The 21,887-nt window shown below is 36.1% G+C and overlaps 3 protein-coding genes and 1 long non-coding RNA gene across 6 annotated transcripts in view; 3 read left to right on the top strand and 1 right to left on the bottom strand.

The window, feature by feature from the left end:
- Positions 1-21,887, top strand: part of si:dkey-58f10.12 — a 53,250-nt gene that overhangs the window by 28,861 nt on the left and 2,502 nt on the right. Inside the window, exons 1-5 of one of the 3 annotated variants that reach the window (XM_087251038.1) lie at positions 18,055-18,141; positions 19,077-19,253; positions 19,338-19,531; positions 19,806-19,830; positions 19,974-21,887. The exon at positions 19,974-21,887 is cut by the window's right edge and continues 2,502 nt beyond it. In XM_087251038.1, coding sequence (XP_087107164.1) covers positions 19,085-19,253; positions 19,338-19,531; positions 19,806-19,830; positions 19,974-20,173 — 588 coding nt within the window. In that variant the 5' untranslated portion in view covers positions 18,055-18,141; positions 19,077-19,084 and the 3' untranslated portion in view covers positions 20,174-21,887. 3 annotated transcript variants of the gene reach the window in all.
- On the top strand, positions 83-6,011 carry si:dkey-58f10.14. Its single transcript, XM_087253842.1, has 5 exons — positions 83-156; positions 3,788-3,961; positions 4,060-4,253; positions 4,525-4,549; positions 4,707-6,011. Exons 2-5 carry the CDS (start codon positions 3,796-3,798, stop codon positions 4,940-4,942), a joined length of 621 nt encoding a protein of 206 aa, XP_087109968.1. The 5' UTR covers positions 83-156; positions 3,788-3,795; the 3' UTR covers positions 4,943-6,011.
- LOC147844074 (uncharacterized) lies at positions 4,489-8,532 on the bottom strand. Its single transcript, XR_015491518.1, has 4 exons — positions 8,299-8,532; positions 7,268-7,367; positions 7,070-7,176; positions 4,489-6,290 (listed from the first exon to the last, which is right to left on the bottom strand). It is a non-coding gene; the product is annotated as an uncharacterized LOC147844074 (long non-coding RNA).
- Positions 7,987-11,792, top strand: si:dkey-58f10.13. Its single transcript, NM_001386786.1, is given in 5 exon segments — positions 7,987-8,063; positions 10,207-10,380; positions 10,479-10,672; positions 10,852-10,876; positions 10,999-11,792. Coding segments are annotated over 4 exon segments (648 nt in total). The 5' UTR covers positions 7,987-8,063; positions 10,207-10,214; the 3' UTR covers positions 11,262-11,792.

The raw sequence follows: 21,887 nt of genomic DNA on the forward strand, positions 1-21,887 counted from the left end.
ATAGAGTAGCTGTACTGATTATTAGCTTATGGCTTTGCTTATGAAAGTGAAAGTCAAGACTAAAATGAAAATGAAAGCTGCACAGTGACTCATGATCCAGCTCTCAAACATCAAGCAGCAGCACAAACCTCTTTCTGCGTCTCAAGATAAAAAACAGTGAGTAACCTACTTTGTTTTACTTTAATTTCCTTACAAAACATTTTCCCAAATATATCACTGTAATGTGCGCTAAGTCTTAGCCATGTGTGAATAAGGTATGAAAGTGTATTCTCACCGATCGAGCCTAGAAAAAAACTGTTTTAGACTAGAGCATTCTGTTATGACCAAATTGAATAAAATATCAGGCTAAAATTAATTCGCTTTAAAAAGTACACTGTTTTCCTACAATGATCAGGTTGCTCAACTTGCTCTCTACAAGCTTGACCACAGCCCAGCACTGCAGTAATGCAGGTTAGGGTGGTCCACTACAATATCATATTTAAAACTTTAGTTGATGTGCTTCTTCTGTTTCTGTATTTGGGCTTCCAAAGGATTTGTCACAAAGACAGAAGTGCTTACAGTTCAATATTAATTATGTTCCAGATGATTATAAAATACAAATAAAGCATGATTTGACAAAACAGCTTCCAGAATCTCTCCCAGTTCAGTGCTGGATTCGGTTAAAATCTCCTAAAAGAAGGATCTGCTCCAACAAGCAGAAGCCGTAGCCTGTGAGTTGTTACTTGTTAAAATTGATCATGACATGTACAGTGTCTTGCCTTAACGGTGTGTTGTAGCAAAGATATAAACAACGGGAAATGCTGTTTGGCACCGCTAACAATTTAGCTACAAATTCATTTATACATTTATTTAACAGTCAAACTGCATTAAACACACACACACACACCAACACACACACACACATACACACACAAAATGGCGATATCTCTTAAAAGAGCCGCATCCCTATTTTCACACGTTACAGACACTTGTCAGATTTTATTTTATAGAGCGGGCATAAGGTTGACTGACTGTTTACACAAAAGCAAGTGCTTGTACAGGCGTGACGAAGAGCCGATCCGCAAATCGCAGCACATTATGACAGAAGACCAATCAAGCAGGTCGCACACCAGAAGCGCCGCTCGGCGCCGCGACACGGCGCGCACATGACAGTTTAAAGTATCACACACCAGACGCGCACATTCGAATGATATTTAACATGAAACTAATCAGATGGCGCTCTGTGGCGCGGCTGAAAAATGAACTGCGTCCTGAGCCGTCGCCGGGCGCCGCCGACAGGCGCCGCCGACAGGCGCCGACTTGCGGCGCCGGTGTGTGTATCCTGATAGAAACCCATGTTTAGAATTCTAAAATACATGGCGCTGCGTGGCGCTACGCGGCGCGCCGCCGAGCGGCGCTTCTGGTGTGCGACCTGCTTCAGAGTCACTTGAGGGCGCGCCTTTCAGAGGAACTAGGAAATATGACAGTCGTTTTCATGTTAGCTGTATTTAATCAAAGTAAGAATTAATGAAAAATAATGTGATTACCTTCAAATGAAACATGAACACACATTGCTTTGCATCTTATAAACACAATCAAGCCTTAAAAATACATTCTGGACCACATCTTTAAATATTAATCCAGAGAATAGGAAAGAGGTCCTCTGTGCGCACGATAGGGTACCGCCCAAAGCAATAAGAGTAAAATTTCATTGTTCTACAAGCTGGTGCAGGTGACAATAAGCACCCTGGGGCCATATTCACCAAACAAAAGTGACTGCAGCAACAGATAATGTAAACAATTTTGTTATGATTATACCTTGACGCAACGTCTATTTTTTCTAAATAAAAATATTCAGCAATAATGCTAAAAAAATCGTCACTTTGGAATTATAAGGTTCTTTCTGCATTTTGAATGATTTTGAGACATTGAGCTTCAAAGTTTTTGCATTCTATATAGTAAACAGTATTTGTATAACATTTGGTTTTTTTTTTAAATAAAAAGTCTTAAAATGTACACAACTTATAAAAAACGTCCCATAATGTAAATAAGTTGTCATTTAATAAGAATGTCAATAACTCAATTTTGACAAAAACGTCAGATAGAACCTTATAATTCTATGGTGACGAAGTGTTACGTGCGTATTTAAAACATTTCAAACACACACACACACACACACACACACACACACACACACACACACACACAAAAAAAAAAAAGTAGACATAGTAGAAATAGTAAAAATGTTTTAATTACAGGAATATTTTAAATAGTTTAATCTACTTATCTCATGTTTAAATATAAACATTTTTAAATAAGTTTATTAACGCTTACAACTAGAATGTTCACTGAAATGAAATGAAATTACCTTTTTGGGTGAACTTTCTCTTTAAGTAGCCTAGTTTCATTCTTAGATATTTTTTGCACACAGCCCTTCCACTATGCTGTTGTGTCAGAGTATGAATCTCTTAAGAAATGAATTTATAATAACACTGTTCTAAACCTTGTGTGTATAATAGTCGTAAGATATTTTAAAGGGTCACAAAACACCAAAACACATTTTTTGAGCTGTTGACAGTCGTATATGTGTCCCACACTGCTAAAAACACTATTAGGAAACCTATATTTCACTGAGAAGTGTAAATTGGTTGTTTTAGCGTTATTTCAAGTAAATTCGTACTTCCGGTTTGAAACGAATTTTTGAAGCTGCGTCACGGTCATGACATAATAGCGTCTATTCCAGCGTGCAGACAGGACGTCTGTGCCAGAGTGTGTCTTATTACGTCTTACAGCCTGCTGCATTAATGCATGAGTAAGGCTTGGTTCAAACCAATCAGCGCGCTCTATTGTGCAACTTCATTAATATTCATTACTGCCACAGTGTTTACACGACAGAGACACCACGTTGTGTTGGCAAAACAAGCGTGAAGTGTTGTTTTTATAGTTTGCTGCCGTTAAGTTTTGTTTTCATTTTCTCTCTGTGAGAGCTCATCTGGAGTCACGTGTGGATTAACAGTGTACGCGACGCTCGACAACAATAACTTACGTGTCTAAGGAGAATTATTGTTTACCTGAGAGCTGTTCTCATCTGCAAACGCTGAGATCCGGATTCGCTTGTAGTCTTCTCTTCATAATGACGCGGCTCTAGTTGCTGGTGATTGTCCTGTCTCTACAGATTTGGTAAGTGAGCGACCAGCGCTCTTTGTTTATTCAGTGTAAACATGTTAGCACCACAACCAAACTTTAACCTTGTGTAGGGTTTTTACCGCATTTTGTGACCGGAATAACACACGCTGCTTTCTGACGCTACCTGTCGTGTGCATCTAAGTTTCCAGGAAATTTTTTTTCTCTCATTCGCCGTGCGGTATCAAACATTGCATGAAAAATACACGCTTAGAGCAGATCCTCAGATCAAATATCTCGTTTGTCGCGAGGGGCATGAATGAATTCCCTGAATGAAAGAGCCAAACTGCTGTTAAAGTCCAACATTTAATAATTTGGCAAATAATTCGACTACAGATGTCCATGTAGGTTAAACACCATCACTTTCTCCTGTGTGTTTATTTTAACTCTGAAACTCGCGCATGCCCAAATAGACACTCCCACACCCTCCCACTTAAGTTCCTCCGACACTCCCCCCTAAACAGAGCTGGACACTCCCACTTTTCTGACTTTTTCCAAAGTAGAGGTGTGAAAACACCCTGCTGAAACAAGGGGGTTTTATGGCCCTTTAAAGGGTTGTCTTCATGTGGCCTTTTTAAAATGATATATTTTTCATAACAGTTTATCTTTTTACTTTTGTACACAGGCCAGACAATGGATAGGTTTATAGATGATTTCCATAAAAATCTTCGTAAGGAAGTATCTGTCCTGAAGGCCTCTTCCATTGAGTATTGTGATTTCATACTGTACTTCTGCCTCATCACCTCTCGTGCTGGAACTGACATTGATGCTGCGATCACGAATCTTAATCATGTTTCAGGTTACACACAAGTTTAAAGCTGAAATTCACAATAAAACAGAATTTATTTACTGATTTCTTACGATCCATTTAACAAACCACGTTTTTTTGCCTTGCAGCTGACAAACAAGTCATCATGGGAGTGCTTTTTCTCACAACTGACCCTGAGAAAACCATACCAGACACCAACAGTGCTAGAAATGAAGAGAACATATATTATGTCGACTTTCTGTTCAACGAGGATGACGGGTTCATGAATTGTCAGAAGAATAAAGATGCAATCAAGAAACTTGCGAGGTACATGAAGTCCAAGGTACGTCTCCTTATCAACATGGCTATTGTCATGGCATTTTCTCAACTATTATTTATTAGCAAAAATATAAAAATCTTTTATTTTTTAATGATTTTGATGCGTTCTCTTGATTTATTTTTGTGATTTTTGCATTTGCTGTTGTAAATTAATCATCTAGTGTTATTGCATTGATTGGAAGTTCATAATTGTTGTAGTCTCTAAAACAGATGTTATGATTTTATCCTTTTTATTGTTTAATGCATACATTTTATTATATTTATTTCCAATTCAGAATCTGACTTCATATTACTTGCAAAGTAAGTATTCCAAGTTAAAACTATTCTCCATGATTCTCTTCCAATGTTATATTGAAATTTATTAATTATACAAATCTTAAAACAATTGAAAAATGTTAAGGAATAAAAAAGAAACATTGTATTTTATAAATAATGTGCTTCATTTTTGTTCCGAAAGATTATGGAAATTCACGCATAAACTCATACCAGGATGGAGAAGATATTCCCTTAAACCCAGGAGAACTACAAAATGCCGGTGGAGTTGTGAATTATTTCAAAAAACGTCCTGTTGCTTGTCTTTTTGTTGTTTTTGTCATTTTATTAATTTTTGTTGTGATAATTGTAGTGTCAGTGAAATACAGCTATCTAAATAAATACAGAAATGACACTGTAAAAACTAATGACGCTTTCTGAAAAAAAGGCAGTTGTGGATCCCAGAAGACCACAATAATAACAGCAATGTTAAAACGTGTACAGTTTTAACTTTAATTAACAACAAACCACCATGATTCACTAACTCATAATAACTTTTTGAAGCACTGATATATAGTAGTCATCATTTAAAGTGGATCATCATCTTTCATGTCCTATGTTGACAGCACGTATTCTTGTCATAGGACATTTTGGAAAAAATATTTTTGATTAGTTTGAATGATGACTACTGTACGAAAGTCACATAAACCGAGGCTAATTACAAATAGTGTAGAAAAAAAAGCTGATAAAGGATAGGTGTCTATACTAACCATCATGGTAATATACTATGATACTAATAATATACTAACCATCATGGTAATATACCAACCATTATGGTAAAACACGCAATAAAAATGTATTTTACATTATCACATGTAGCTTAAAACACTTTAATGAGAAAAACTAAAAAGAAATTTGGCAAATGCAACCAATTTTTACTGCAGCATTTTTCCATTGTGAATTTCAGTAGTAATTGTCACTAAGCTTCATATACTACACCGCATGAAGAGAATTAAACTGTGAATGTAAGTGTGTTTTTGAGATATATTAAAATATAGCTTTATTACATCCCGGGAGTCATGGTGAATGAATATTATATTGATTATAGTTGTTATCTTTAAAGTTATTATGAATGATGACAATGCTATTTGAGTAACGCTTGCTTTATGCTAATTGCTTTGCTTAGCCCTTTACAGTAAGTTTGTTTTATACTGTGTATGGGTAGAAGAAGAAAAGGATTTTAAATACCATAGATCTTGTCTGGCAAGAATAATTTAATGAAGAGTAATAAAAGATTGCATGTTTACAGTGGATCATTTAAATGGTAATAATTGTCATTTGAAATCTTTTTGCTGCTCTCTTTAAAACCACAGTTTTACCCTTTTATCAGTAAGACAATTATTAGCATTTAAAATATTGTCTGATTTATAATGATCACTAATTGTTTTATGTTAACAACTGCATGTCATAAGTGTGTTGTATCAATTTTAAATAAATATGTTATGCTCAATGCTAAGTGGATGTTTAATATTCTTTATGCATTTAAAATCACTCTTATCAATTAAATTGACTTCAGATATCAAAATGGAACATCTTTATACTGTTTGACTTTTGCATAAGTCTTAGACTATAATGTGCTGTTTAACGTGGTTAGTTTTCAGTGGCTGGTGCTTTACAGATAAATCGGAAAGAATTTGAGCATCTGGCATCATTCAGCTTCCCAGATGCAGTTAACTGCCCACAGTCTTCTTCACCTGAAACATTATTTGGCTCTCCTGGTTTCCAGTGACTAAATAACAAACAAACAAAATCACATATAAAAAAGCACAGTGTTGTGCCAAACCACCAGTATAAAAACATAGCAATGTAAATAACTGAATTAACAACAGCAAAAAAAAAAAAAAAAAAAGCTCCTTAAATTTATTTTAGGAATTTTAAATTTTTATACAAGCTAAGACTCGACAGCTTAACAAATATATCCATTATTCAGCCAACATATAAACATACATACATATATATATATATATATATATATATATATATATATATATATATATATATATATATATATATATATATATATATATATATATATATATATACAATACAATACACAACATACATATGTACATGTTGGCTAAATAATGGAATGTTGATTTTATTGTTTAATCAGAGGACAACTTTCCAAGTCCCAAACTTTACTGAATAAGTTCCATTTATTAATTTGTTCATTTTCTTTTCGGTTTAGTCCCTTTATTAATCTGGGGTCGCCACAGCAGAATGAACCGCCAACTTATCCAGAATATATTTTACGCAGTGAATGCCCTTCCAACTGCAACCCATCACTGGTTAACACCCATACACACTCATATACACTAATATACTACAGTATAGCTTACCCAATTGACCACGTCTTTGGACTTGTGGATTGAATTTTTGGTGTGAGGTTATTGTGCTGCTACCCACTGTGCCACCGTGACACCCTAAATAAGTTTCAGTAATAATAAAAACTATGCTAAAACTTTGTGATTTGAAAGACTGTTAATGAGTAACAGAGTTTTTACATGCCTGCTGTTCATAATGTATGGCTTTCCATCAATCCATCTCCACTAATTGCATCTGTAAGACCAGTTCAATAAGATTTAGATGTAAGAATAGCGTATTGCACAATAGTCCTGAATGAAGAAAACAAAACAGGCGTTAGATGAGATCATATAAAGTTGATCTGCTATTTTCTTCATGTTAGTTTGTGTCTGTGTTACTAACCCACTCCCTGCTGTCATTCCCCAGGATGAGTCACAGGCTATCCTTCTCACAACAGTATAAACGTGCCTTTAGCCAGGTCAATTTAGTGCTGGAAATCTGGCTGCAGAAAGGAAAAGATTAAGCTCAGAACAGGTTTATCTGAATGAAATTATTTTTAAATTATATTTTTATTTTAAAATTTGATAATATTACTCTTATTTTTATTACTAATTGCAGCTTTAGCTAAACTTACTTGGCCTCTTAAGAAATTAATTATTTGACAAACTTTTTTACCTGACAGTTTTAGTTTTCACTAACTTGCTAAAAGATGGTGAGCTATTCTAAAATGACTGAAACCCTCTGGCAGCAGATTATCAAAATGATATATTTACACCACCTTGGACTGAGGTGAAAGGATGAAAAAGGCAATAAAACTAAAGGAAAATTTTATCACAAATATTATTAAATATAATTTATATTCCATTACATTAATAACCAAATGTAGCCTTTGTATAGTTATTTATATGACTGTTTAGCATAATTAAATAACATCATTTTATGTTAGAATCATGGGCTGCCAATAAATAACTTCAGTTATTAAAGTTTCACTTTCTGCCTAAGGCATAAATATCTTAAATATTAGATGCTGTAAATTAGTAGCTGCACTGACTAATAACTGGTGGTTTGTCTGCTTATGAAAGTGAAAGGCAGGCTTGAATAAAATGAAACTGAAAGTAGCTGCACAGTGACTCATGATTTAGCACTAAAGCATCAAGCAGCAGCACAAACCTCTCTCTGCGTCTCAAGATAAAAACCAGTGAGTAACTTACTTTGTTTTACTTTAATTCACATCTAAAAATGTTCTCAAATGTTCTTCTGTACAGTGTGTGTAAGTATTAGCCTTGTGTGAATGTGTTAATAGGGTGTGAAAGTGCATTATCATCGATCGAGCCTAGAAAAAAACTGTTTAGACTAGAGCATTCTGTAATGACCAACTCGATTAAAATATCAGGCTAAAATTTATTTGCTTTAAAAAGTACTCTTTATTTTACCATGATAATCAGGTTGCTCAACTTGCTCTCCACAAGCGTGACCACAGCCCAGTGCTGCTGCAACGCAGGTAAATATTAATCCAGAGAATGGGAAAGAGGTCCTCTGTGCGCGATAGTGTTCCGCCCAAAGCAATACCAGTAAGATCTCATTGTTGGTGTAGGCGACAATAAGCGCCCTGGTGCCATATTCACCAAACAAAAGTGACTGTGTGTGAAGTGAGCAACAGATAATGTAAACAATATTGGTCAGTGGTGTAAAGTAGCTAATTACAAATACTCAAATTCTTGTAATTTAGTAGTTTTTTTTTTCTCAGGAATTGTAATTTACTATGTAGTTCTAAAAATGTGTACTTTTACTTTCCCTTGAGTACATTTTTATATGGAACCAGAGTAGTCTCAAAAGAAATTCACGCAAAAGACACACATGCGTAGCCAAATTCACGTGCATAAAACCAAATTCACGTGCTTAAAATATTTATTTATATTCACAAAAATTTTCACGTGCACAATATAAAAATACATTTTCATAAATTTTTGATTAGAAAATATGAATTGCTAAGATTGAACTCTAAAGGTAATTTTGAACCTTTAGATTCCAGATAATATATAATCCCCATTTCACACATATGTTACAGATTTGAGATTCATGGTCTGAAATGGTTTCTTGTTTTGCCTAACTTAAATCTTCATCATCCCCACCCCCCTCCCCCCATAAATTGTTTTTTAAAAGATGCATGCGAGTAAAAAAAATTGCAATATAGCATTTAACAGGTTGCTTTATTGCAATCTTTTTTTTTTGATTAAACTTAATTCCAAACATGTCAAAAACGTAAATGTTAAACATTAGCCTACAAATACAAAACCATCAGTGCTTCTCACAGGTTTGAAATTTGCGATGGTAGCCGGATTGAAACAAACTATTTACCCACATTACATAAATAGTTACCTATATGCGACAAACAAAACATATTCATTTTTTAACAATAAGTTAATTTGGGTTAAAGTAAAAAAGAAAAATGTTAAAAAAAAGACATCCACATTCTCTTACCTGTTCAGGAGCCATATGTGCACTGCTGACAGGTCAAATCTGCTTCTCTCTCTTTCAAGTTCAAAGCAAACTTAAATGCAAAAGCATTTTAGATATGTATATAAAATAGCCTGTGTATTAGCCTAATGACATCATCAAATTAAAAATATACAGCAAATGAAAAATAAATGACAGAAAAAGGAATAAAAACAGAATATCTCTAAAATATTCATTATTAATCATATTTACAAGATTAAAACGTGTGGATTGTTTAAAGAAGGCAAATTACTAATGGTGTAGGCATATTTTGCAGGCAGTTTAGACCAGTCATTTCGTTTTTTTTAAATAAAAAAAATCAGCAATAATTGTAGAGAAGGGTTGCGTGTGTATTTAAAACATTTCAAACACACACACACACACACGCACAGCACACACACACACACACACGAACGCACGCACGCACACACACACACACACAGGACATGTATCTATTTTAAAAAGTAGACGTAGTAGAAACAATAAAAATGTTTTAATTACAGGTATATTTTAAATAGTTTAATCTACTTATCTCGTGTTCGGCAGAAGAAATAAATTTATTAACGCTTACAACTAGAATGTTCACCGCAATGAAATGAAATTGCCTTTTTGGGTGAACTTTCTCTTTAAGTAGCCTAGTTTCATTCTTAGTTATTTTTTGCACACAGGCCTTCCACTGTGCTGTTGTGTCAGAGTATGAATCTCTTAAGACATGAATTTATAATAACACTGTACTAAACCTTGTGTGTATAATAGTCGTAAGATATTTTAAAGTGTTGTCTTCATGTGGCCTTTTAAAATGATATATATTTCATAACAGTTTATCTTTTTACTTTTGTACACAGGCCAGACAATGGATAGGTTTATAGATGATTTCCATAAGAATCTTCGAAAGGAAGTATCTGTCCTGAAGGCCTCTTCCATTGAGTATTGTGATTTCATACTGTACATCTGCCTCATCACCTCTCGTGCTGGAACTGACATTGATGCTGCTATCAGGAATCTTAATCACGTTGCAGGTTACATACAAATTTCAAACTGACATGCACAATAACACACAATTTATTTAACGATTTCTTACGATCCATTTAACAAACCACTTTCAATTGTCTTGCAGCTGACATACAAGTCATCATGGGAGTGCTTTTTCTCACAATTGACCCTGAGAAAACCATACCAGACACCAACAGTGCTAGAAATGAAGAGAACATATATTTTGTGGACTTTCTGTTCAACGAGGATGAAGGGTTCATGAATTGTCAGAAGAATAAAGATGCAATCAAGAAACTTGCGAGGTACATGAAGTCCAAGGTAGGTCTCCTTATCAACATGGCTATTGACATGGCATTTTCTCAACTATAATTTATTTTCTAGTGGTATTGCATTAATTGGAAGTTCAAAAGTCATAATTGTTGTTGTCTGTAAAGGAGTATTTTATCCTTTTTATTGTTTTAATGCATGCATTTTTATTATATTTATTTCCAATTCAGAATCTGACTTCATATTACTTGCAAAGTAAGTATAAGTTTAAATTATTCTCTACAGTATGCAATTCTTAAAACAATTGAGGAATGTTAAGAAATAAAAAAGATTGTATTTTATATAAAAAAATGTGCTTCATTTTTGTTTTATGGAAGTTCATGGAAGTTCACGTACAAGCTCATACCAGGATGGAGAAGAGAAGAACTCAGAGGCACAAAATGGATCCGGTGGAATTTTAGATCATATAAAAAAACATCCTGTTGCTTTTGGTGTTATTTTTGCCACAATTGTAACTGGGGTAATTATATGCAGAAAAGCATGGAGAGCCAAAACAACACTAATTTCAACACTTTCAACAGTGTTGCACTTTGTTCCACACATAGACAGATCACACATCTACAGATGTTTTGACAATTGAACTTGATGTTTCATCAGAGCCATTTGAAAGTTCAATATAGTGTCACTCTGATTACAATTTAAACCCTAAAGGGCAACTTGGCTGGCAAATCTTTCACGTCTAATGTTTCTTTGGTCACCAATACCAAAGACAGCAGTTTGAATGAAGGTATAAATGCTGTAACCGTGTATGAAAACAAACTGGACCTTGGAATTCTCATCAAGCATGTCCTGTGAATGATATGCTTCCCAGCCACAGGATGACCTTTTTATCCATGATGATGTAGTAGCTGCTGATCGCTCGTCTGGTGGTTCATGATGCAAGGACATTTGGTAGCTGATTCTCATCTTAAAACTCTTCAAGACTCCAGCATGACTGAGAGAAATGTTTAAAAAACAAATTGCAATCCCCACCCACATTTCTTCAGTTTCAGATCGCTATAGCTGTCTCTCCAGAACCCTCAATTTAACACAACATTTAACATTTTTTATTGATGCAGACTTCCCACAAATATGCCCTACAGTGTAATAAATATCCATAAGCTATCCATAAGTTTTCTGTATTTTGTGATTTGTGTTCCACCAACTCTGGAAATACACCATGTCAATCTGTCTTTATCCAGCCATCGTCACTCTCAGGGTCTTGTATTATTGTATGGAGAACTGTGACTGTTAACAACAAAACAATACAATTGTATCTAACACATATAAATAATCTTCTGATTTAAAAAAATAAAAATAAAAAAAGCAAAATCTACCTTCAGCTATGAACATCACAAAGCATGCCTCACGTGTCTTTACATATCTTTTAGCTCAGGTACTGATTCTTGATGATAAGTCTACAAATCAAACCTGTAAATAATACAATATACAAGAATATAAAGTTTTAACAAAGCAATTTTACTGTGTTTAGATGCATTTGTTAGGTAACTATACAAAGGCAACAAATTATCCATTTAAATATTAATTTATATAAAATAAATAAACATTACATGGTGACATGTATTCCATAAAATGCAATATTATCTAGAGGTATTGCATAGGCAGATGCAGAGGCCTTCCCATGCTAGTTTTGGTTCTAAAATACAGAATAAAGTGTCAGTTTTATTTTATAGGTGAACAAACACTTTTAATTTCTGATAAAGCACAAAACGCAGTCATTTGAACACACTCACGTGCTTTTAGCTATTAATTTTAATAACTGACAATATGTTATAGTATTCAAGTACTAACGTTAAGCAACCACAAATGATCTGCCAAAATTCACAACTACTGCAGTATTTTTTAATAATTGAACTACAAATGCACGAATAATGATATTTCTTAGCAAAATAGGTTAACGTTATAATAAATTTAAGTTGATTCACTTACCATATGCTTTAACAACTCTCCAAAAGGAGGGAAAATGGGTGGTGGTAGTAAGTTATATTGCAAGGGCAGGGACTTCCCTTGATCGTTAGGCTGCTAAAATATGAATCAGTTAATTCATTTTACAGACAGGTGGCTGTTTACAACACACTACATGCCTTTAACGAAACGGAAATGCTGTGTGCATGCAAAGTTTAGCTGATAGTTTTAAGCACAATATCATGCTGGGGGAAAAATCTGACTATAGAACTAGCCTAACGTTACTAACGTTAAATGTCCGAGAAAGTGTAAACGTGGTCATTTGCAAACACGGTCATTTAAACACACGGATGTTAATGTCCTAATGTTAATAGTTGTCAACACTTAATATGATTCAGTTAAATTGGCTTCAGATATCAGAATTGGATGTCTCATTTTTAATCCAACAAATGAAGCAGTTTCCACAGTTTGACTTCTGTGTGGCCGATTAAGGGGAGAAAATTAAAAGATGAAACATCAAATGCGGGATAAAAACTAAAGTAAAAAAAAAAAAAAAACGTAAATTAAAAAGTAAAAGTACAAGTAAAAGTCACAATTTGGCCATTTAAAAAAAAAACAAAAAAAAGCAAGAAATGACACAATAATAATGAATTCTTCGGAATTTTCCTAGCCTCTTTGGTAAAAAAAATAAACAAATAAATAAAAAGTAAATTCCTGGAAATCAACAATAGCCAAAATATATTTAAATTAATTTAATATCGTCCGCTTTTGGTGCTTCACATCTTTTTATTGCTCTTTTTTATTTCAGAAATAAGGTCTAAGATTTAGAATAAAGTCACCTTTAAACATTTTTCTCTGTTTAAAAACAATACAGGAGTGAAAGAAGACTTTCTCCAGGTCATAATTTATTTTGTTTATATTAATTTTGTCCACAAAATGATTATACCTGTCCAGTTTCATCTGGAATGCATCCCAGATCACATTTGAAATGGTTTGAGCGATCAAATGTATATCAGAATAAAACCATTGAGCACATTTTGCTGTGAAGTGACATCTGATGGCTGAAGGCTCTGCTTGCCATTAAAGCCTTCATCAGACAGGTATTTTTTTTTTTTTTAAATGTAAAAAATAGGGAAATGGAGGTCATGTACTGAACAAGTCAATAAATATACAAAACGTCCCGGCTTATTATATCCCGGCATTATTGTGGCTTTGAGGCTCCATGGGATTTAAAATTACACTTTATTACAATATATATTGAATATAAATATGTTATATTAATTATATAATAAATATATTTTATATAATTAAATTACCTAAATTAATTAAAAAAGACAAATTCTGGACCTTTTGGCCATGGGGAGTGGTTCGTTAGAACCACCCGAACCCCCCTGGCTTCGGGCATGACCCCTTCGCTTTCAGCTCAAAACTCTTAAAGGGGCAAAACATCAAGAATAACTTGTGAATTCTGTCACATGAATAAATATATGCGCCACACCAGCCCCCCAGAATTCACAGAAATTTACACATCCTGACGAACAGGAGGGCGAATACTTGGCTCAGCTGGCTTGATGGACAGAGAGCAGGTGGATCCAGGTCTCAAGCGGTTTCAAGCGGTCAATTGAAACACATTACGAAAATGAAAGGATGTTGCGATCCAGACCATGGAGTGCTGACACTAAGGACAACATCGCCAGGCACTGGAAGTGTCTGCCCATACACCAATTCCACCGAAGAAACCTGGAGACCCTCTTTGGGGCCTGTTCGAAGCCCTAGCAATACCCATGGGAGTTTGTCATTTCAGTTGTCATCCTTCAGGGCAGCCCGCAGTGCAGACTTCAAGAAGCAGTGGAACCGTTCACACAAGCCATTCGCTTGTGGATGATAAACCGTAGTGTGATGAAGCTTAACACCCAGATTGCGTGCACCAGCTGCACAAAGCTCAGATGTGAACTGCGGTCCATGGTCTGAGTAGACGTCCAAAGGTGTGCCAAATCTGGCAATCCATGTGCTAATGAAAGCATATGCAATATCCCCAGTTGATGTTTACACTAAGGGCACGACTTTTGGCCACCTAGTAGTCTGGTCCACCATCGTAAGCAGGTGAGCGTATCCCCAAGATAGAGAAAGAGGACCAACAAGATCAATGCTTACATGGTCAAAACGATGCTCCAGGCACCTCAAAATGCACCAATGGTGCTTTAACATGATGCTGGACTTTTGCTATTTGACAAGCTATGCATGAAACAGACAAATTTTGCACATCTTTTTTAAGGTCTGGCCTGACAAATTTTCGAAGCCAGCAACCATTGGGAGTCTTAAGCGCCTGAGTGAAACAAACCATGAAGAATGTCAAAAACATGCCGTCTCACAGAAGCGTCGCACAGAAGAGACACTCCAGCCTCCTCAAACGCAACATCGACCAAAAGACTGGACATCTTGGTCAGAACTCTGGTGGAGTATTTGACTCCCAAGTGTATTGGAATTTGGCCAAGAAAGCAAATCCGCTACTACATTAGATTTCCCTGAAACATGCTGAATATGGGTAGTAAATTCAGAAATGTAAGCCAAATAGCGATGTTGGGGAGCAGACCAGGACTCTGAAACGTTTGACATTGCAAAAGTCAATGGTTTGTGATCAACAAATATGGTGAAGATCCGGCCTGCAGTCTTATCAATTTGGGGCTGCACCTGCCCATGACCTAAGTGGAAGCCCACATAACTTACCTCCACTCGCCCAATTGCGCACTTCTGTGGGTTGGCCGTGAGCCTGGCCCGTCTCAGCGCCGACAATACCGCCCTCAGATGTTGCATATGCCGCTGCCAGTCATTACTGTAAATGATGATGTCATCTAAATAAGCAGCGGCATATGCATTTTATCCATCAGGCTCTGAAATGTCACCGGTACCCCGAACGGAAGCGTCACAAATTGGTGTAATCCGAACGGCGTAGTGAAGGCGTTTTTTCTCGAGATATTGCAATAAGGGGATCTGCCAATATCCCTTTGTTAAATCCAATGTCGAGTAATAACAAGCAGCACCTAACCGGTCGAGCAACTCATCAATACACAGCATTGGATAGGCGTTGAATTTCGACACCGCATTGACTTTTCTATAACCCACACAGAACCAGGACCGAGTCGTCCGTCTTGGGTACCAAGACAATAGGGCTGGCCCTGTCACTGTGGGATTCTTCTACTACACCCATTTTCAACATATTAATCAATTCTTCCTGAATCACTTTTTTCTTGTGTTCAGGCAGGTGATACGGCCAGGTCCTAACGACCACGCCCGGTTCGGTCTCAATGTGGTGTTGAATCAAAGTAGTTCGACCGGGCAGGGGTGAGAACACGTCTGAATACTCACGTTGAAGGTGCCGGATATCGATGAGCTGGCTAGCCAAGAGATGATCGTCCCCGGTGACCAGAGCGCCTGGCTGCAGTCGGCCGGTGCTCTCTGGCCCCAGGTCATCCTCATTTGTAACCAGCGTAGCCAACATCACCTCCTCCGGCTCCTCCATCCACTGTTTTAGCAGATTAATATGATATATTTGACGTGAACCAGCCCTATCCGAATGAACTACCTCATATTCGAGATTGCTGACTCATCGTGTGACCACAAACAGACCTTGCCACTTGGCGAGTAATTTGGGGATGCAAATGGGTAGTAGTACAAGGACTTTATCTCCCTGTGAAAATTTACGTACTTTAGTGCCCTTATCTTAACGCCGGCGTTGATCATCCTGGGCCTTAAGCAAATTCTCTGTAGAGAGCCACCCCAATGTTTGGAGTTTTGAACCAGAGAGAGACCTGACTCTGTCTTAGAAGCAGCCAGGGGTCGAAACCTGAAAGGCGCACCCCTTTAGTGGGACCTGTTGTGGATTCAACTCTGTGCACCGCTGTTTTGGTGCTGGTGTGGGTGGTCTCTGCACTCTGGGCCTGGGAATAGGATGGGGGAGAGAGAGAGACAGAGAAAGAGGGGGAGAAGAGAAAGAGGTTAGTTAGCCGACCCTGGACCTCGCCACCAGGTGATCCTCCGCCAGGATCGATGGCCGTCTCCAGATTGTCTGGCCAGTGGCACTTGACCCACTCTGATGTTCGGGAGGGGAGTCGGGTGATGAATTGCTCCAGTACCACGGCATCCACCAGCTGGGCTGTGGTTCGGCCATCCTGTATCAGCCATCTGCGGCAGGCATCACTTAGCTGCTGGGCGAACACGAAGGCCTGTCTGCTGGATAATGGCTCGCTTCAGGTGAGTGTACACAAGGAGACTCTGGGCTGGTAACTGCTGTGCAGCGTTCTGTGCTTCACCCGACAGCAGTGGAATAATTTTTACCGGCCACTCGGCCCGCGGCCAGCCCCACACCTCCGCCAACATCTCGAAGTGGTTCAAGAACACTTCTGGGTCGTCCTCCGGCGCCATCTTCTGAAGCGAGATGGGAGGGTGGGCGGCAGATGTCGGAGCGGGCCGGATCTCCTGGATCAGCAGACTCCGGATTAGCTCGCGGTCCTCCCGCTGGGCCTCTATGAGGACTTGGAAGCGTCGTTCCAGATTTTCTCTCAGCTCCACCAGTGCACAATGTTGTTGTTGGTGGAGGACCGTGAGCGCCTTGATGACTTCCACACATGGATCGGTAGACGGAGTAACTATTCTGGCAGTGAAGTTTCTTTTTCCTGGGTTTCGTCACCACTGTAGTAAAGTTCGTTGTTGTGTAGGAAGAAGATTTGAGAAGGAAATTTGACTTTAAAATTACATTGTTTTGGTCTTGGTTGAAATTGTGTGTAAAAGAAGTTCAAGCATTTTAAGTTGGCCTTAACTGGATCCATTTTGTGTCAAAGCAACAAGAAATGTGTTATTTGAGTAGCCCACAAAGATGGATGTTGTGCTAACTGTGTTAAGAGTTTAGGAAACGTGTTAAATGTATTAAAAACAGTGTCATAGGCATTGTAAAAAACTGTAATAAAAGTGCCTCCTTCCCTGTAAAAAAAAGCACATATTGCTTAAACAACTATATATTTTCCTTTTAGCAAATAATTGCCACCATATATATTTATTGTTAACTATATAATTAAATTGTCCGAAAATTACATCATGTATAATCAATAAAAAGCACACCGATTTTTTTCATTATATTTTTTAACTAAACAAAATGCTGTAATTGATCAAGAATGGAAACGTAAGTTTTGAAATAACCCACTATGAATTGAGCAGACTGTAGTGTAGTAGTTGTTAGGGGCGCCTGCAGGATTTTATTCCAAGGTACGCACATATCTAGCGTAAGATAGATTATTTTAAATAATATTATTTTCTGTTAGATTCAGGCTACTAATAAATAACTTCAGTTATTAATGTTTTACTTTCTGCCTAAGGTTATTAAAAATTTGTTGCTGTAAATTAGTAGCTGCACTGACTAATTACTGGAGGTTTATCCGCTTACGAAAGTGAAAGTCAAGCTTGAATAAATTACAAATTAAAGTAGCTGCACAGTGACTCATGATTCAGCACTCAAGCATCAAGCAGCAGCACAAACCTCTCTGCGTCTCAAGATAAAAACAGTGAGTAACCTACTTTAAATCACTCCAAATATTTTCTCAAACATACCACTATAATGTGTGCTGTGTTAGTCTTGTGTGAATAAGTAATAAGGTATGAAAGTGCATTATGACCGATCGAGCCTAGAAAAAAAAAACAGTTTAGAGCATTCTGTAATAACCAAATTGATTAAAATGCCGGGCTAAAATGAATTCGCTTTAAAAAGAACACTTTGTTTTCCACAGCAATCAGATTGCTCGATGTACTCCTCACAAGTTTGACGACAGCCCAGTGCTGCTGCAACACAGGTTAAATATTAATCCAAGATAGAAAGAGGGAGAGAGAGAGGTCATCTATGCATGTGTAGATTACGCCCAAAGCAATAACAGTACCGCCCAGCTGCTGGAGATAATGTAAACAATATTGGTCGTAATTATACCTTGATGTGAGATGTTTTTTCGAAAAAAAGAAAAAAAAAGTCAGTAACACGGCAAGAAAAGTCTTGCATGTTTCTTAAATATAATAAAAATAGACACGTTTCTATTTTAAATAGTACGGAGTGGAAATAGTAAATAGTTTTAATCTACTTATCTTATTTTGTGTTCAACAAAAGAAATAAATTTATAAATTTTATGAACCAGAATGTTCCACTAGTAAATGGTTGTGAAATCTTGATTTTGGGTGAACTATCACTTTAAGTAACCTAGTTTTGTTATTATGAGATTATTTCCCTCTTTTGAACACAGCCCCTCCCATCACTGTGCAGTTGTGTCAAAGGCCAAGCAGTGATATTGTAGACTACTGCAGAGTATAAATGTCTTAAGGGATGTACTGAAACTTTGTGTGCATAAAATCGCAATATGTACAATATTTTGAAGTGCTGTTTTCATGTGCATTTTAAAATTGTACTCTTTATATTCTTAACCAGTTTATTCTTTTACTTTTACTTTGTACACAGGCTGAACAATGGATAAGTTCATAGGAGACTTTCAGAGACGTCTTCATAAGGAAGTATATGGGCTGAGGGAGGTCACTATCCTTGAGCAATGTGGTTTCATACTGTATTTCTGCCTCATTACTTCTCGTGCTGGAACTGACATTGATGCTGCAATCAGGAATCTGATGCTTGTGCAAGGTAACTCACGAATTTAAAGCTTGGTTCACGATAAATCACAATTTATTTACTGATTATTTACTGTGCATTTGAATTGTCTTGCAGCTGACAAACAAGTCATCATTGCTGTGCTTTATCCTACAATTGACCCTGAGAAAACCATACCAGACAGCAACAATGCTATAAAGAAAGAGAACACATATCTAGTCGACTTTCTGTTCAACGAGGATGAAGGGTTCATGAATTGTCAGAAGAATATAGATGCAATCAATAAACTTGCATGGTACATCAAGTCCAAGGTACGTCTGCTTATCACCATGACTATTGTCATGATATTTTCTCAACTATAATTTATTGACAAAAATATAACAAAGTTTTATGTATTTTTAATGATTTTGATGTATTCTCTTAATTGTACTTTTTTTTTTTTTGATGCTGTTGTAGAATAATTATCTAGTGTTATTGCATTAATTGGAAGTTCAAAAATCATAATTGTTGTAGTCTCTAAATGAGAATTTTATCATTTTTATTGTTTTAATTCATACATTTTTATTATATTTATTTCCAATTCAGAATTTGACTTCATATTATTGGCAAAGTAAGTATTCTAAGTTTAAATTATTCTTTATGATTCTCCTGCAGTGTTTTATCAAAATGTATTAATTATACAATTCTTAAAACAAATGAGGAATGTTATGAAATTTGCTCTTTGTATTTGTGCTTCATATTTTGTTCCGAAAGATTATGGAATTCCACGTACATACACAAACCAGGATGGAGAAGGTATTCCCTCACCCACCGGAGGACACAGAGGACACATATTCTGTGGATGTGTAGATTGTTTCAGACAACATCCTGTTGTTTTTGCTCTTAGTATTGTTGTCATTTGTAGCACTGTTTTTGGAATAATTCTAGGGTATTTTATTATACCAGCTATCTAAATGAACACAGAAATGAAACAAAAAATAGTGACATTTTCGGAAAAAAAAAAGGATGCCAGAACACCATAATTATAGCAGCAATTTTTCAGCTTTTACAGATTTAACTGACTTAACAGATTTAACAACAAACTACCGTAATTCACTAACTGATAAGAAGTTATTGTAGCACTAATATTTGTAAGTTATTTTTGTAAAACACTAGTAAAAACACAAAAGAAACACCCATGATAAACCAAAGTTAATTACAAACATCTTAGAAAAAGGGTGATGAAGTACAGAAGGTGTCTTTCACACTACACTAACCATCATTGTAAAACACAACATCAATGTGATGCAAAATTCTGCAATATTACACAAAGCATGAAACACTTTACATAACTTATGAGAAAAACTAAAAAGGAATTCATTGAATAGGCAGGTTGGGATAATTAGGTAAGTGATTTTATCACAATGTTTTTTTTTCTGTAGACTATCAAAGAAAAAAAAAACCCTAAAGGGGCTAATAATTTTGACCCTAAAATGTTTTTTTTAAATGTAAAACTGCTTTTATTTGAGCCGAAATAAATAAAGACTTTCTCTAGAAGAAAAAATATGAGCAGACATACTGTGAAAATTTCCTTGCTCTGTAATCATTACGGAAATATTTTAAAAAAAGAAAAAAAAAACTAAACACATGCTCACATGATACATGCGAATTTTAAAAATTGTTTGTGAACTTCCGATATATTTTAATATTTCTCGAAAACAAACTTACATCCAGTTTAATTCTCTTCACGCAGTGTATTATATGAAGCTTAGCAACATTACTACTGAAATTTACAATGGCTGTGTTTTTAACTGCAAAATGCTGTAAAAATGCTGCAATAAAAATTAGTTTGTCAGATCATAAGATTTTTTTCTTGATAAAATCTTGACTTGTCATGGGTAGCAAATGTGCCAGACTACACGTTCCTTCACGATCAGTCATCCTGTGACATCTACTATGAGTGTTATTTCCCAAAGCAGTCACATTGCTATAACAATATTTTTTTAAATCTCATTTTCATTTTTTTTAATCTTATTTTAATCTCAATAAACACTGATGCTTGCAGACACTAATAACTAGGCTACATTATTTAAGGGCGCTCATTAGGATCAAACCTATAATTCCTTTTTAACAGGAGCGTAGCCACGAGTGTGCCGGTGCCTACAATAGATGCATATATATACATACATTTGTCAGCGATTTCTCAAAACCTGTCGGCGAGTCAAAATCGGGGCTAAAATCATGCAGTCTGAACTAGGCATTAAGGCTCTATGCTGACTATTTGTAAATATTGGCTACTGTAGCATAAAACAATTTTGTTGTTTACATATGATATTGCATTAATTTGCATACGTGTTTTATAAGCTGTAAAATGAAAATCTTAGCTTTGGATTTGTTTGATTGGTAGATAAGGCTATGTTGGCTAATTAAAGATTAACATTATAACTATTAATAACTGTTATTTTCCAAATGGAAAAAAAGGTTTGTTTGTTGGTTGAACACTAAGTCATCAGTAGCCTGTTTATTGAGTTTATGACACGGCTTCAGGCAGCACAGAGGCGATCAGCATCAGCGCTGGTTTGTCAGCTTGTCTGTCAAGCTGTGACCAGAATATCCTTCTTTCATTTTAGTTCTTTAACAAAATACATCTGTAGGCACGTGTGGTACATTACTGTTACTGCAGGCGCT

Source organism: Danio rerio, chromosome 5, assembly GCF_052040795.2.
Source record: "Danio rerio strain M-AB ecotype USA chromosome 5, GRCz13ab, whole genome shotgun sequence".
NCBI lineage: Eukaryota > Metazoa > Chordata > Actinopteri > Cypriniformes > Danionidae > Danio > Danio rerio.

Excerpts from the sequence above, each read along its gene's own strand:
- si:dkey-58f10.14 (XM_087253842.1), top strand. The coding sequence starts at position 3,796 with ATGGATAGGTTTATAGATGATTTCCATAAAAATCTTCGTAAGGAAGTA. Across the intron at positions 3,962-4,059 it reads GAATCTTAATCATGTTTCAG|CTGACAAACAAGTCATCATG; the intron begins GTTACACACAAG and ends TTTGCCTTGCAG. Across the intron at positions 4,254-4,524 it reads CGAGGTACATGAAGTCCAAG|AATCTGACTTCATATTACTT; the intron begins GTACGTCTCCTT and ends TTTCCAATTCAG.